General features: G+C 35.8%; 1 protein-coding gene across 11 annotated transcripts in view; it reads left to right on the forward strand.

Annotated features, from left to right (window-relative positions):
- SEL1L2 (SEL1L2 adaptor subunit of ERAD E3 ligase) overlaps nucleotides 1-16,693 on the forward strand; it is a 119,653-nt gene that overhangs the window by 43,856 nt on the left and 59,104 nt on the right. For all 11 annotated transcript variants that reach the window (XR_003901027.1, XR_003901028.1, XM_029917325.1 and 8 more), the window contains one exon: nucleotides 755-923. Coding sequence is in view for 9 of the 11 variants with exons in the window: in XM_029917325.1 (XP_029773185.1) it covers nucleotides 755-923 (169 nt within the window). In the remaining 2 variants the exon portion in view is untranslated. The remainder of the gene's footprint in view (nucleotides 1-754; nucleotides 924-16,693) is intronic.

Consider the following 16,693-nt stretch of genomic DNA (forward strand, 5'->3'; position numbering starts at 1 on the left):
ACTTAACCTTCTAATTTCTGTATAAGTCTAATTATGTGAAATAGAAGTTGGGGTTTTGAGTTTTTACTTTGCTTTTCTGTTTGGAGTGTCATTGTAACTACTGTAGTGTAAATGATGGAAAATAATTGCATATGTTAAAAAAATAAATTGTGTTATACTCAAAAAATAAAAATAAAAATAAAATAAATCAAAAATAAATAAGTAAATAAAATTGTAATATATAAGGAATACCAACATCTTCATTTTTTTAGCTCACTCAATATCACCATGAAAACTTTACCACTAGAAGGATAAAATTGGTTAAATTCTCCTACTATTTTATTTTATTTATAACATTTAGGTTTTAATGCATGGCTCTGAAGCTCAGAGTAGGTTTAAAAGGTTTTTATTTAGGGGCATCTGGGTGGCTCAGTCAGTTGAGTGTCCGACTTTGGCTCAAGTCATGATCTCAGGGTTCCCGGTCTGAGCCCTCCATCAGGCTCTTTGCTGACAGCTCAGAGCCTGGAACCTGCTTCAGTCGGTGTCTCCCTCTCTTTCTGCCCTTCCCAGTGTTCATTTGCTTGCTTTCTTTCTCAAAAATGAATAAACATTTATTAAAATGAATTCTTTATATCATCTATGATTTTGATTTGAAAAACGCAGGAATTAGAGTGATTTCTAGTATTTTTGACAGGAACAGTTGAGATTTTCACTTTGTTGTTTCATTTTAAAAAGGTACCAATAAAAAAATGAGCAAAACTATTTTTCTTTGTAGGTATCAGTGAACGAAGTCAAACAATTTTTATCACATATATTGGAACGAAGAAAACTCCTCAAAGTAATCTATCAAAGAGAAAATGCCTTAGTAAAAAGGAAGATTCAACGTAAATTAAGAATAAAAGGAATTCAAAATAAAGATCTCTCGAAAAGAAATAAAAACTATTGTAAGTAGAATTCTTTCTAACATGTAAATTAAAAATGACTTGATGTAATCTAAAATAAAATTTTAGATCTACTTTCTGAAAAGTCTTAGAATATAGTCATAAATATTTATACACACAAAGGTTTTTAATTTTTTCAGCTTCTTTTAGATTCAGAATTTGTTCTGATGATAATAAGCAATGTTGATAATTAGGACTCTAATCTCCAGGGGGGCCTGGATAGCTCAGCTGGTGTAGCATGCAACCCTTGATTTCAGCTCAGGTCATGATCTCACGGTTTATGAATTCGAGCCTCACATCCAGTTCCTAGCCAACAGTGCGCAGCCTGCTTGGGATTCTCTGCCTCCCTCTCTGCCCCTCCCACTCACTTTCTCTCACTTTCTCTCACAAGTGTAAATAAAGGTTTTTAAAAAAATTCTCCAGGGGCGCCTGGGTGGCTCAGTCGGTTAAGCCTCCAGCTTCAGCTCAGGTCGGATCTCACATTCGTGGGTTCAAGCCCCCATCAGGCTCTGTGCTGAGAGCTAGCTCAGAGCCTGGAGCCTGCTTCTGGTTCTGTGTCTCCTTCTCTCTCTGCCCCTCCCCCTCTCATGCTCTGTCTCTCTCTCTGTATCAAAAATAAATTTAAAAAAAATTTTTTAATCTCCAAAATTATGTGGATACAACACTTATCAGTTATTCTGCTAATAGAGACACTCATACTTAAAACAAAAGCAAAATTAAGCCTTTTTTTCTAATCTAGCAAACTAAACCTCTTCCTAGTAAAGACATACCCGGTTAGTTGATAGATTTCTCTGGATACAAGAAGGGTCTAGAAAATATAAACAATGTCTCCATAGCTTCTATGTTAATCAGTTAACTAGAATCAGTTAACTAGCTCTCAATTATAAAATTTAGGAATCATTTCCAACATTTAAGTCTGTTTCATGAAAACTGTCTCTTTTCTAACACATAGGTATGAATTTCTATTTTTATTAGCATCTTATTATTTAAGAGAGGGGAAACTTCTTTGGCAGAAAAAAATTAAGAGTATCAGGTTTTTTTGTTAATAATAAATAAACTTAAAAATAATAAAATTATTAAATAAGTGTATCACTACATTGTACACCTGAAACTAATATAAAACTGTATGTTCATTATACTGGAATTTAAAAAAATAATAAAGTAAAAAATAAAAGAGTAAGTAATACCACCCTTAAAGAAGGGATCTCTTTCCCTTATGTAGAAGTGGTTATATTATACCTATAATAATAAATAATAAGCTATCTATAATTGAGACTTTTCTATATTGTTTAAGTGCTTTACCCAATATAAGATAGGTTATATTAACTCTACTTTATAACACATGAGCCCTGCAGCACAGAGAAATAATTTGCTTCGCATCACAAAAGTTATTTAATAGGAAAACTAGGATTTGAACTTAGATGGTCTGATGCCGAAGTCCTCCAGGCATTATGCCATATGCTTTTCACAAAAGTAAGGTGACAGTAATCAAGAAATTTCAAAGTCATGCTTCTCAAAATGGCTTTGGGCAAATGTTGAACTACATGATAAAGATGCTGCAATTTCCTGAGCACCAAATTCACATGAAGGTTTTAAGGGAAGTGTATAATAGTAAATAGTTGAAAACATTTTTATTTTGGGACTAACAGCAATAATGTATGCAAAAGATTTCAAAATTCATGTTTTGAAATCAAAACGAAGACTTCAGAGACATCCCTTCCTGTTCTTCAGACCTCTAGAGAGTGTACATGCATTCATCACTGACTACCTAAAGGTTCCAAGGACATTTGAGAAGCCCTGTCTTCTAATAGTCTGAAGATTTACATAAATTAGAAAAATATTTTTTTCTACAGAAATACACATATAGAAATTGGTCACTGTTAATAAAAGCAATAGACAGAAATTGAGGACAAAGGGATTCCAGAAACTCTTATTGATTCTACTTGATAATTTTTGTTAGTCTTATTTGATAATGATTTTTAATTTTTTTAATCTTAATATATTTTAAGAGTATTTTCCTCCACATTTACTCTAAAAAACTGCTTCACTGCTCAGCTGAAGAGTTCTAGATATGACATAAAAATGTTGACATGCATGTACTTGATGTATCAAGGTAAAGTTCTGATAGGAAACAAACGGCACATTTAAGTGGAGTCATTTGAGAAAAGTTTAATAAAGGGTTTATTTCTAAAAGTGTAGACGGGGGTACCTGGGTGGTTCAGGCGCTTAAGCATCTGACTATTGATTTCCATTCAGGTCATGATCTCACAGTTCGTGAGCTTGAGCCCCGTGTCGGGCTCTGTGCTGACTGTGGCGTGCACTGACTATGGAGTATAGAGCCTGCTTGGGAGTCTGTCTCCCTCTCTCTCTGTCCTTCCCCCATTTGCTCAATCTCTCTCAAAATAAATACAAACATTAATTAAATAATTAATTTTAAAAGTATAGACAGGTATAAGGAAACCACAAAGTAACCCCTAGGCTAGTAACACCAATTGCTATTACCACCCCTGGGCCTAAAGGGTCATGGTCCTAATCCCCCACTGGCTACTGGAACGCTGAGAAAGAAACTAAGAAGTATGTTAGAGCTTTCTGATAGAAAGGTGACCTCAAGACAAGGGATAAAGCCAACCTGCAGTAACCCAAATTGGTGAGCCAAGGCATAAATATCCCTGCCTCACTCTCTCCCCTTCATATATCCTGCTGGTGCCAACCAAACCCAACCAGAAGCTGCAAGGGAAGGGAGCCCATTGATGCAGTCCATAGGGGTTAGTGTCCCAGGACATAAAGCAGGATGGAGAGGATCTAGAAAGGCAGTCAGAAGACATCCAACACAGCAGGCTTTCTAGACAAGGGAAATTAGATAGCATAAATTACAAGGATAAGGACTTTTAGTGGCATGCAATAGATGCATAGGTATTAAAAGTAATGGTACAGAATCTTAGAATTAATTCGGGAAATTTGGAGGTGTTCTAGTCTAATATCTTTCATCAGTTATCTTAGCAACTCCTACTTAGATACCTGTGACTAAGCTCACTATATCTACAATGTAGTTTATGACATTATTTAATACATTTGTTTCTTATAGAGTTATTAATGTTAAACCAGAATCACTTCTTGACAGTGATCTTACGTGTGAGTCTGTATTAAATTATGGTATTGGGAGCTGGACAGAACAACCCAGCCCCTCTATGAACTCCTACAATGAAGCTGGTGCCCTACCTCCCCAAATACTATACCTTGTGCACATTGTTTCTAAGATCCTATTTGCTGTTTTGGGCACCCACTCACAGTGATGATTCATAACAACTTAGAGCAAATTGAAATCTTTTTCACACCTGAAAGTACAAAGCCAGTGTATCAGTCAGGATTCAACCAGAACAAAAAGAACCAGTAGGAGATATATATTAAAGGATTTATTGCAATGAATTGGCTAATATGATTGTGGGAGCTGGCTAGGAAAGTCCAAATCTATAAGGTAATTTGTCAAGAACAGCAGACTGGAACTCTTGGACTTTTTCTTCCTCAGGGAAACCCCACTACCATTAAAAACTTTTAACTGATTAAATCAGGCAGACCCAGATTATCTCCTTTAGCGTCAACTGTTTGTGGTTGTTAACCACATCTATAAAATACCCTTACAGAAACAACTAGATTAGTGTTTGATTTAATAACAGGACTCTAGCTTAGCCAGGTAGACATAAAATTGACCATCACAGCCAAAACATAATCCATATGTGTTCATCTAAATTTTTGAATTGAAATATAAGATTTTACACTGATGTTTATTAAATTTCATTGTGTACATTTTGGACTATTATTCCAACCTATTGATTATATCAGTTAGTTCATAAGCTATTCTCTCCTACTTTTCTGTCACTCAAAATTTTGATAAAGATTCTTCCAATCTTTTACCCCAAGTTTTTCTTACAGGAGTTAGCAGGATATGGCCAAAGTTAGAGCTTAATCTACCATAAATCTCTAGAATTATAGTTATCCACTGATCAACCAGATAAAAATCTAGTGATGAGGTTGAGGAAAGAAAACCTTATTTACCAGAATGTCTTGTACAGTGCTCACTGTCCTTATGGATGATACCTCAATAGGTATTTGTAGATAGAAGGTGGATAAACATCTCTTCCTGATCCCCCACTTCTAACTCAACACAGAAGCCAGGTGTCAGCTGATTCCAAATATTTACACATGGAAAGAAATTGCACTGCAGAGCCAGGGAGAAGAATTTTGTTATTTTTGCAAGAGTAAGAAGAAAAGAGAATGGGAGGACAAATATGGAGAGAGCACACATAAGGAGCCAGAAAGATGGTTATTCACTGTGCTAACTTGAGAAACCAGCACAACTTCAAAGTGGAGAGAACCCAACTGATATTTTAAAATCAGTAATGCCTAAGATAACCACTAAAGCATCATCTTTCATTCTGCTCTATGAAATCATTGGTAAAAAATCTATATTCCTGACAAATGCTTTTATTTTTTTATTTTTTTTATTTCTCCGAGTTGAGTTTATTTTTTTAATAGTTTATTGTCAAATTGGTTTCCATATAACACCCAGTGCTCTTCCCCACAAGTGCCCTCCTCCATTACCACCACCTCCCTTTCCCTTCCCCTTCCCCCTTCAACCCTCTGTTGGTTTTCAGTATTCAGTAGTCTCTCAGGTTTTGCATCCCTCTCTCTTCCCAACTCTCTTTCTCCCTTCCCCTCCCCATGGTCTTCCATTAGGTTTCTCCTGTTAGACCTATGAGTGCAAACATATGATAACTGTCCTTCCCTGCCTTTTCAAGAGTGAATATTCTTTTGGGACAACTTGTAGAGTTGTTGGTCTCACTGTGAGTCAATGTGAGACAGTCTAGAAACAGTACCTCGTGCATCAGGAGTTAATACAGTAGAATACTCTTCTCTAGAGGGAGGGTTTGAACTTCATAAGCTATAGTATGAACCAGGAATATAGGTTCTACATGGTTATCAAGCTGGCTAAAAACATGTTCAACTGTGTTCTCCATTCAGTTCCCGCTTCAGCATTTTACACATAGGCTATCATAAAACATGGAATATAGGTGTTCTATAAAAGTACTGTTCCCAAGACTTACTAGTCTTCTACATTAGAGAAATGAGGTTTAACTTAACATTATCAAAAGCCTTTCCTAATCCTTAGTGACCATATCTCCTTAACTCAAGGCTTACAAACTGTGTATACTAACCTATTAGAGATCAAAGAGATTGACATCAAGCTGTTTCTAAAATATGAATATATTTCTCCACATCTTGAAAGGAAAAGAACCACTTACCCATATTCTATTGTCCCCCTACCTAGAATTTGTCAAATAATAACCAATAGCATTTGCACTCCCATTACTTCAAGGCAAGATCTGTGCCTGGCATTATATCTGTCACATACTTAATATGTATCAATATTTGCTGAATTAAATTGAGTTTAGTTTTTTTTCTGTAAAGCTAAGATGTAAAATCAGGTCTTCTGACTCCAATTTCAGCATTCTTTGCAATATACTACACTGTAAGTGCTACATAAACATAAGAGAGCCTTCCATTTTTAGAGTATATTTGAATATTGTTTTACAGTTGAACATAATGCTTTCATATCCATTCCATTTTTTTTAATGACATGTTCATTTTCCCTTCAAGTCACTATAACGTTAATAAATAATCATTTTTTTCTGAGATGGAATTGAGTATCATAGGTTAATTACCTTTATTAAATTGTTAGTAACACAAATCAATAATTAATCATGCATTGGGAACAACGGAGCCTATTCCTGCTGGCAGTTGGAACACTTCTAAGTCTTTCTTAACAGGTCCTTACTGGCATTTCTTGGAATTAATCATCATTAATTTTGGTGACCAGACCAGATCACTCCTATGTTCTTGATTGGAGAAGGTTGTCTTGGAATCTTGCTTTAAGCCTGTCTTGGCATTCTTTTTTATCACTTCTGGGGTCTGTGACCAGCAAGGCTAAGCTTATCATATGTATTCTATTTTATTGACTTTGGAATATATGTGGAGGACATTGCAAAGTGCCATTCATATGCCCCCTTCAATGAGACAGTTATTGCCCAATTACTTGAAGTGTAGTTCACAGACTTCAGCAGTGAAGGGACGGTCTCAGGTGCAGAGAGCCACATAGCCCAAAGTCATACCTCCTTCCCAGGCAGCCACTTTCCAATGACTAATCAATTCAGGAATATAACGTCCTGACCATCTCAGCCTAACTTGGGATGTAGGGTCAGTCAAGTGTTTCATTAGCCTTGCATTACAGCTTCTCCCTCTGCCTAATCCAACTTTTACCCCAGGTGTGCTTCCCAGGGGCACTTCTTAATAAACACCCTGAACTCTTTGTCTGCTTCTCAGGAAATGCAACCTAGATACCATTTAATACCTTTCCTACTACTGATTTTTTTTCTTTAAATCAACAGAAGTTTTTCTTTAATAAGTTGATTTTAAAAGAAAATTACTTAAGATATCCCAAAATGGTAGGTTAAATCCAGTATGAAGATCCTGCTGCTAAAATACCTAAAACTAATGCCTAAAATATACCAATTCTCTCTCTCTCTCTCTCTCTCTCTCTCTCTCTCTCTCTCTCTCTCTCAATGCAAAGCTGGGTTCACAGGAAACAAATCCCCAAGTGCTAGAAATGATGAAATATAGAGATGCAAATTGATGTTTTCGCAAACTGATCATAGCTGGTAATGCATGAGCCTTGGATTTTAACTCCCAGGCTGGGGAAATCAAAAAGACATTAGGATTTTTGACAAGGCAATTGGAATGAAGAGCTATGAATAAAACTGAGAGTTTTACAGAGTTGTACATGCAGTGAAAGGGATATTAGGAAAAAACAGATAAGTCACCTACCATTTTAGGCAGATATATTGAGGAAGTTCTTCTACTGTTTAGTCTTTCACAGGGAAAAACATCTCCCTGGAAAACCCTACACCACAACCCTGTACCTAACACAGATTTGAATTTGAATTTATGCCACCTGATTTCTTTTGGTAAACACATTCAGTCCAATATGTTCATATTTAAGAATTTCCTTCCATCACTAAGATGATAAGTCTGCAAAACTGACAGAAGCAACACAAAACCAGTTTGGAAAAGCACTTCCACATTTCCTACTTAAAAAGCCTTGTTGAGGATGAACTTACAAGAAAATTTTATAAACTGTACCAAGTTAAAAAAATCTCATAAAAAAAAATCTTGGTGAGAGTCAGTTTGCATGTACATACACTGACATATAACATGTGCATAACATAAGACATAGCATGCCCAAGTCTTGATATAGTAGAACAACAATGTGAAAAAAATATGGAATAAATATATTTAAAAATTGTTAAGAAACCATAATAAAAAAGAGAAGCTTCATGAAAAAGGAATAGGCATTTAGGCAAAAGAACCAAATAAAAATAAGAAAAATTAAAAGTATATTAATTTAAATTATGTAAGAAAATGGCTTAAACAGAAGATTAGACACTGTGGAAGAAAAGGTTAATGAACTAGAGAAAGATCATAAGATGTTTCCCTGAATGTAGCCCAGAAAGAACATATGAGTTGAAGGACAGAGACCATTAGATTAAAATAAAATGTCATAGACATATGCTGTTTGCAAGAGATATGCTTAAAACATGACTCAGAAAGACTGAAAGTCAGTGGATGGAAATTATATCACAGCCAATACTAAGCAAAAGATATCTGATATATTTTTTTAATTTTTTAAATGTTTTATTTATTTTTGAGACAGAGAAACAGAGCATGAGCAGGGGAGGGGCAGAGAGAGGGAGACACAGAATCGGAAACAGGCTCCAGGCTCAGAACTGTCAGCACAGAACCCGATGCAGGGCTCAAACCCACAAATATGAGATCATTACCTGAGCCAAAGTCAGAGGCTTAGCTGACTGAGCCACCCAGGTGCCCCGATATCTGATATTTTAGACAGTATAGACTTCAAGGTAAATGGATAAATAGAGAGAAAACATTATCACATAGGGTTCAAAGGAATAATTCACCAGAGTGATACAAATGTTGATGTTGAAAAATTCAGGAAAATCTATTAAACCATGAAAACTAATGCAGCTTGGCAAAGTTGCTGGATTTAAATTTAATATATAAAAACAATAACATTTCTGTATATGATATGAAACACAACTAAAAATGAAATTACTAAAATATTATTTAAAATAGCAATAAAAACTAAAAGATACCTAAGAATAAATCTAACAAAAGATCTATAAGATGTTAAGAAGAAAAACATAAAAAAATTTATTAAATAACATAAAAAATACTTGCATAACTGAAGAGTTTTTATGTTTATGAATGGGAAGACTCAATGTTCTGAGATATCATATCTTGCCAAATTAGTTTAAAAATTGCTTAAAGGTGTTTTCACAGAATTTAACAAACTAATTTTAATGGTATATCTGAAAACAAGTCTAAACATAGCCAAGATACTTTTGAAGTAGAATGAGAAGTGAAACTTGCCACACTAGATTCTTACTATAAAATTATATTTGTATAAACCATATGGTTTTGACATATGGATTAAAAAAATAGAAGAGTCTAGAATGGGTCCCATTTATATAGGGGAATTTAGTATATGATGGACATATAACAAACCGCTGCAGAAGAATAAACAGATTGTATACAGGCAACTGATTCTCACTTGGAAGAAAATTAAGATCAGACCCTCATTCTCACCTCAGACATCTCATCATCAGATTCTCACCTCATACACCAAAGTAACTTCTAGGTGGTATAAAGGCCTAAATATGAACATCAGAACTTTAATAATGAAAAAAATTAAAATATTGGCATAAGAAAGGAATTCTTAGAAAAGACTAAAGTAAAACCATGATGCCAAAATTCATAAATTTGACCTTCAAGTTAAAATTTTTAATAGGTGTTTTTAATTATAGAGTGAAAAAGAACCGACACATTAAAAGAAAATATAACAAATAGAGCTAAAAAACACCTACAAATCAACAAGAAAAACAAGAAGAAAACTCAACAAAGGGCCATGTGGGTGGTTCAGTTGGTTAAGTGTCTAACTTCAGCTCAGGTCATGATCTCATGGTTCCTGAGTTCAAGCACCACTTCAGGCTTTGTGCTGACAGCGCAGAGCCTGAAGCCTGCTTGGGATTCTGTGTCTCCCTCTCTCTGCTCCTCCTCTGCTCACACTCTGTCTCTCTCTCCCTCAAATAAATAAACATTTAAAAAAAATTTTTTTAAACTGACCAAAGGGTACATTTCTTAGAAGAGGAAAAATAAAACCAAATACCAATAAATATACTTAACTAGTAATTATAGAAATTCAAATTTGATAAAGATTTATCATTTCACAAAGATTGGCAGAACTGAAAGATCAGATAACCCTATAAGCAACCCAGAGTTGGTTATCAGTATTGGTTAAGGTAATGAGAATTCTTATGCATCACTGCTGGGAATGCATGTTTGGTACATCCTCTTTGAAGAGCAACAAGATAATATCTAGTAAAGTTTAAGATGCTTATATGCTACACTTGGCGTATGTACTTTTAGAAATATATCCTACAGAAATTCTCACATATCTGTGTGAGAAAATGTGTTCAAGGATTTTCATTGCAGAATTGGTTTTGGTAGCATTTAAATGAAAAAAAGCTAGTATTTGTGGAATGGGTAGGGTAAATAATGGAGGAATGAATAAATAACTGATTTAGTCATACGAAGAATTTTGACCATTGACACTTGTTAAAATGAATGAATGAAGCCAACTTGCATCTAGATAGATAAATCTTAAGAGTTGAAAATGCAAATTGCAAAAGCATATATAGTATGATGTTTTTCTATAAAGTATAGAAATAATATTGGGTACGTATAAGTAGTGAAAGGGCTACATAGCAACTTCAGAACAGCTATTTCTGAAGAGACAACAAGGTGGGGAGGGGGGTATGCTGGAAGGAGGCTTTGAGTGTATTTGTTCCATTCTGTTTCCTTAGAGAGATACCTAAAACAAACGAGGCAAAATGTTACCATCTGTTAAATTATGTCAAATGGGAAGGTTATGTTGAGGTATGTTTTCTTTCTGGATTTTTTTGTATGTCTGAAATATTTCATGGTTAATTTTTTAGACAGAAAAATGAAAATTCGTATCACTTGCCACAAATAGAATCTACAAATGAATATATATTAGGTATATTAACTATCAAAAAGTTAATGTTTGTGTGTGTACCACTTACAATGATCTCATGTACCCTTTGGGAAACAGTAATGTAAAGTGATGCAAATTAGCAAATGCAGCTAAATATTAAGCCAGCCAGCAGGCACTCTTACCCCCACACAGGGCCTTGAATACAGCCTGTCACCATCCTTCTCTTGTCCCTTTTGCTCCCACTCATTACTGAAGGGCTTTCCATTATCCAAGGTCTCCCACAAGCACTGTTTTCTTAAGGAATCATGTCTAAATCAACTAGTCTGGGTGTGGTCAGGTGTGCATAATGTTGCTCTGAATCATCAACACCCAGTTAAATCATGCTCATTATCTTCTGTTGTGGAAGGTGGAGGAATATATTGTATACTTTTTAGACAGATTTCCATCAGAAAACAGTCAAAATAAAAAGGGATATGACTCATTTAATGGGAAAAAATATTTATATGAAATACATTTCTCAGCAAAGTTTGATAGGGGCACCTGTGTCACTTATTTGTTTAAGTGTCCAACTCTGGCTCAGGTCATGATCTCGCAGTTCATAAGTTTGAGCCCCGCGTAGGGCTCTGGGCTGACAGCTTGGAGCCTGGAGCCTGCTGCAGATTCTGTGTCTCCCTCTCTCTCTCTGCTTCATCCCCACTTGTGTTTTCACTCTCAAAAATAAATAAACATTAAAAAAATAACAATGTCACATAAAGGAAGTATTACTGTAAATTCATTGTTTAAAATACTTAAATTACATTTATTCTTAAATTTATTTTGAATAAATTTTTCAAAATTTTCAGTAATTGATAGTAAATTTGTGTTCTTCACATAATTTTGCATATTGTATAGCTCTGACAAACAGTATGAGCTGACTATGCATTCATTCTGCCTACATTTGAATTCTTGCCTATCAGGGATTAATTGTATGACCTTGGGTAGGTTACTTGACCTCCCTGTGCCTGTATCACCTCATTTGTAAAACAGGAATGATAATAGCTCCTTCCTCTTACAGTCAGTGAAAAAACTGCCTGAAGCCTAAGTGCTTTATAAATGTCAGCTTTTATCATAATATAATAATTATTGTTTTTGAATAGTGAATTAGTCTCTGAGAGAACCCTTGTTATTTCAAGTTTTGCTTAGTAGATATTTGAGGAGAAAATGTTTTTCCACTTATAATACAATTTGTCTGCCATTTCCTAGCAATACCACTGAAGGTAATTATGTTTGGCAACAATGATCTGGGGACAGTGTGAATAAACTTGATTATTATAAATATCTGTGCTCTTATCCAAGTGCATTTGAGTTGATCACATCTTTATCTGACTAAACTCTTTGCTGAGTCATTCTTTCTTAGATGGAATGTTATTTTTAGTAATGGATCATTATTCTCCTTCCTTATCTGGGATTGTATCTTCCTAGCAGACATAAGGGCAAATGTAAAGAGCTCTTCTGATGCATTATTCAGAAAATCAGAAGCTAAAGTTGGTTTATATTAAATACAATTGAAATTAAACAAGAAGGATGCAGTGTCTATGTAAGCAAGATTTTATGCAAGGGAAGGAACTTCCAATTTTTATCTCCTTGTATCATTTTAATGCTGAGAGCACCTGGTTTTTAGTCAGACTAAAAGACATTCATCTCCTCCCTTAATTGTTAATTCCTTTAACTCTCACTGATCCTTCATGTCATTTTTGACATAACAATAATTTGACATGCAATATTTTTCTTTTTGCTTTTTGAGATGACTTAAATGGTATTTGCTTATTTATTTGAATTTAAATGTAAATGTTAAAGTTTTAGATGTGTGGTGAAACATATAAGAGTGAGAAATACAGGATTGGGCAAGGGAAGGAGTTGGGCAAAGACAGGGTTTCAGGAAAAGTTTAGGGCTATAAGAGTGAATTGCACTAGAGGATTTCCCCCTTCCTTGGGGCAAGGGGTTATATTGTTACCCCTACATCAATCAGTCAATGGCTACAGGCCACCATCACCCTGCGGAGGCTAAATATCCATGTTGAGGAACTTGTCCTTTTTTCTAGACCTCCACAATTCCAATAATCTTTGTTTCTATTTCGCCTCAGTCATTTACCAGCTACATGTAGACCTGTTTCATCAATATAATTTCAAACTCCACAATAATTGTGTCTGATCAGAGCCAACTGCCTGTCACTTTTGCTCTTTCTCTTCCTGTACGAAGCCTGCCTTCACCTTCACAATGACCTCTGTTCCCTCTCCCCACTCCCTTCTCATCTGTCTGTCCACTTCCCTCAATATCCCTTACTCCCATAGCCAGCCTTCTGATCCCTCTGTCTACTCCCCTCAATATCACTTACTCCCGTAGCCAGCCTGGACCACATGACCAAACATGACCCTCAAGCCCTCATTCTTTATTTAAGATACACTGCCCCCCATTGTTTCATTGGTTCATTTGCATAGACTATTTCATCCAAATGGAATGCCAGTTTCATCTTCTTGGCCTGACAAACTCCTACCCTCCTTTCAAGAACTATCTGAAGTGTCCTTTCATCTGTGAAGATTTCTTTATTTCTCTTAGCAAAAGTCAGGTGCCTGAGTGGGCATTTGCTGTTTGGTGGCTTCTGATCATCCATTTTACTTTTCTCACCATCTCAAATTCTTTTTGAGGAATTAAATCTTCCCAGTGGATACATTCTTACAGGAATGTAATGAGAAGCTTTGTCTTCCCTAATTAGACCCATCAGACTCACCATGGAGTCTGGAGTAAAGAGGGGAAGATCCTAAAAGGACTGGATTTCAATCCATTACTATAGCAACATCTGTGTCTCTGCTTCCAGAAAGCTTTGATTCCTGAGATCTACTCCAGTAAGTTTATAAACTTTCAACAGCCTCCCAGTAAGTTGCTTTTGCTTAAGTCAATCAGATTAGATTTCTACTGCTTACAAACAAAGAAGGCTCCTATACTCTCTCAGTGCTTTATTACAGAGTGCCTACCACATGGCATTGTAATTTTTGGTAAACATGTCTATCTCCACTGCCAGGCTTAGTGTCTTCATCATCTTTGGAAACACAATATCTAGCAGTGTGCCTAACACAAGATAAGTATTCAATTTACAGGAATTAAATGGACACATAAACATATGAATGACAGAGAATGAGTTGTTTCTAGCTTTTTCTGTTCCATTAATATTTGCAACAAGCAGCCCTTTTTGTTCCAAAGTTTTGTTTTGGAATTCATTATCAACAAGAGGATTCTTTATGAATTCCACAACAACAGGTGATAGGGATTAAGGAAGACTTGGTTAGACAAATTTATAGTTGAAGAGTCAGCAAGAGAAGGCATAGAATCCCAATTCTCCCATAATCCTAGAACCAGGTGAGCTGCATCCTGGGATTGCTGAACACATGGAAGGTCTACCTACTACCCTGCCTACCTAGAGCATAATCATGAGAAAATTACCTTGTCAGAGATGGGCTACTGCCTGGGCATGTCAGATTTCCAGCACCTGGAGACTTTGGGGGCCCATGGGAAGTTACAGTCTACAGTCCTATTTTTAGAAAGTAGCCATTGACCTGATAGGAAACTGAGCTGGGTGCACCCCTTCCAACAAGAAGAAGGAGCAGTTTGTTTTCCATGTAATCCAGAGTTGGTATCTGTATTAATTTGCTGGGGGGGGGGGTCATAATAAAATACTACAGGCAAGGATGCTTAAACAGCAGAAATTTATTTTTCACAGTTCTGGAGCCTGGAAGTCTATGATCAAAGTGCCAACAGAGTTGGTTTCCTTGTAAGGCTTCTCTCCTTGACTTATGGATGGCCACCTTTTCAGTGTATCTTTACATGGTCTTCTCTCAGTGTCTGCATCCCCCTGATGTCTCTCTCTTTTCCTATAAGGACACTAATCATATTGGATTAAGACCCACTCTAATGGCCTCATTTTAACTTAATCACCTCTTTAAATACCTTATCTCCAAATAAAGTTACATTCTGAGATACTTTCAACATATGAATTTAAGGGGACAAAATTTAGCCCTTAAGAGCATTCAAGTTAGGTATGAAATAATAATTAAGATTGCAGATGTAATAACATGTCAATAACTCTCTATAAATTATGTCTCTGACAAACACTAAAATACAACTTCATCTACTTGAAGTACTTCTCATACTTGCTGCTCTCTGGCACATCTACTCTGCCCTCTTTTACTCCCAATGCTCATTGCCACCACCCCTCAAGCCAGCTTAGATCCCTTACCAGGAAAGAACAACTGGCATCCACTATTTGGCTATTCAGAAGATTCCAGATTTGGGGCACCTGGGTGGCTCAATCTGTTGAGCATCTGACTCTTGATGTGGGCTCAGGTCATGATCTTATGGTTCATGAGATCAAGCCCCATGTCAGGCTCTGTGCTAACAACAGGGAGCCTGCTTAGGATTCTCTCTCTTTCCCTTTCCCACCACCATTCCTCCCCATTTCCACTGTCAAAATGAATAAATAAACTTAAAAATTATTTAAAAAAAAAGAAAATTCTGGATTCAGGAAGGCTATTTACCTGTTCAGAATGGTCTCCTCAAGTCATTTTCTGCCTATGCTTTCCCCAAATTTAGAAATTGTTAAATCATAAAAAGGAAATTAAAGTGTTGTCAAGAGAATTTTATTGATAATTGAGCCCTCATAGTAAAGAATGCTTCTATTTCAATATTTTTGGGAAATCAAAATAGATTACAAATAGAGGTAAAATCCATGGGTGGAAATCTGTAGTGGTAGATCATTTCTCATATGTATGTACACGCAGAGTCAGCCTTTCAGAATGTATTCTTGTTCTTTGAAAGCATGGTAATAGGAGCAATTGCTATTCAAATCACAGATTGGTAGGTTTTCTTACCATTATTTTTCCTCTTTAATCATGACTATAGATAACATATGACTCAAAGCAGAAATTAGATACTAAAGTGTCTGGTATTACTGAATTGATTGGATAACTTGAAGCATTCAAAATAACTGCAAATTAACTTTTAAGTAAAACAATTTTTTTAATTTAAAAAAGAAATTGAACAACTCTGATGGTTTGTCAGGAAGAAGAAAAACAGGAACTACTTGAAGATTTTTGTAGTCTTGTTAATGAGGTATCAAATCTCAAAATGCCTCTCTTTTAAAATGGTTTCAGGCATGGTTCACCTAATCAGAGGTTTCACTGAGTGTCATAATGGACTTCAAGAGTCACTATGATGTGGAAGTGTGTGTGTGTGTGTGTGTGTGTGTGTGTGTGCGCGCGCGCGCACGCGCTCATGTGCACATACACTGTGGAGGTGGAGTGTGAGCTATAAAGCTGACTCTCCCTCCAAATAGCTTTCTGCATCTGTAAATTGATGACAAGCATTTGAAAATTGTAAAGTGTTATATAAATGTTTGAGAAATATTATTGTAGCAGGTAAAATTCCATTTCTTTATTTCTTTAAATCTTATAAAATTAATTCTGAGCCCTCATCCCAAAAAGGCAAGTTGTTATTGGTACTCTCTCTCGATGTTTTCCTCAAGGTCTCAGAAAGTTTGTTGGGGAGGAGGGAGCCTTGGGCAGAGCAAAATTTTCAGGGAGATTCTCTCCTCCA

Source organism: Suricata suricatta, chromosome 12, assembly GCF_006229205.1.
Source record: "Suricata suricatta isolate VVHF042 chromosome 12, meerkat_22Aug2017_6uvM2_HiC, whole genome shotgun sequence".
Lineage (NCBI taxonomy): Eukaryota > Metazoa > Chordata > Mammalia > Carnivora > Herpestidae > Suricata > Suricata suricatta.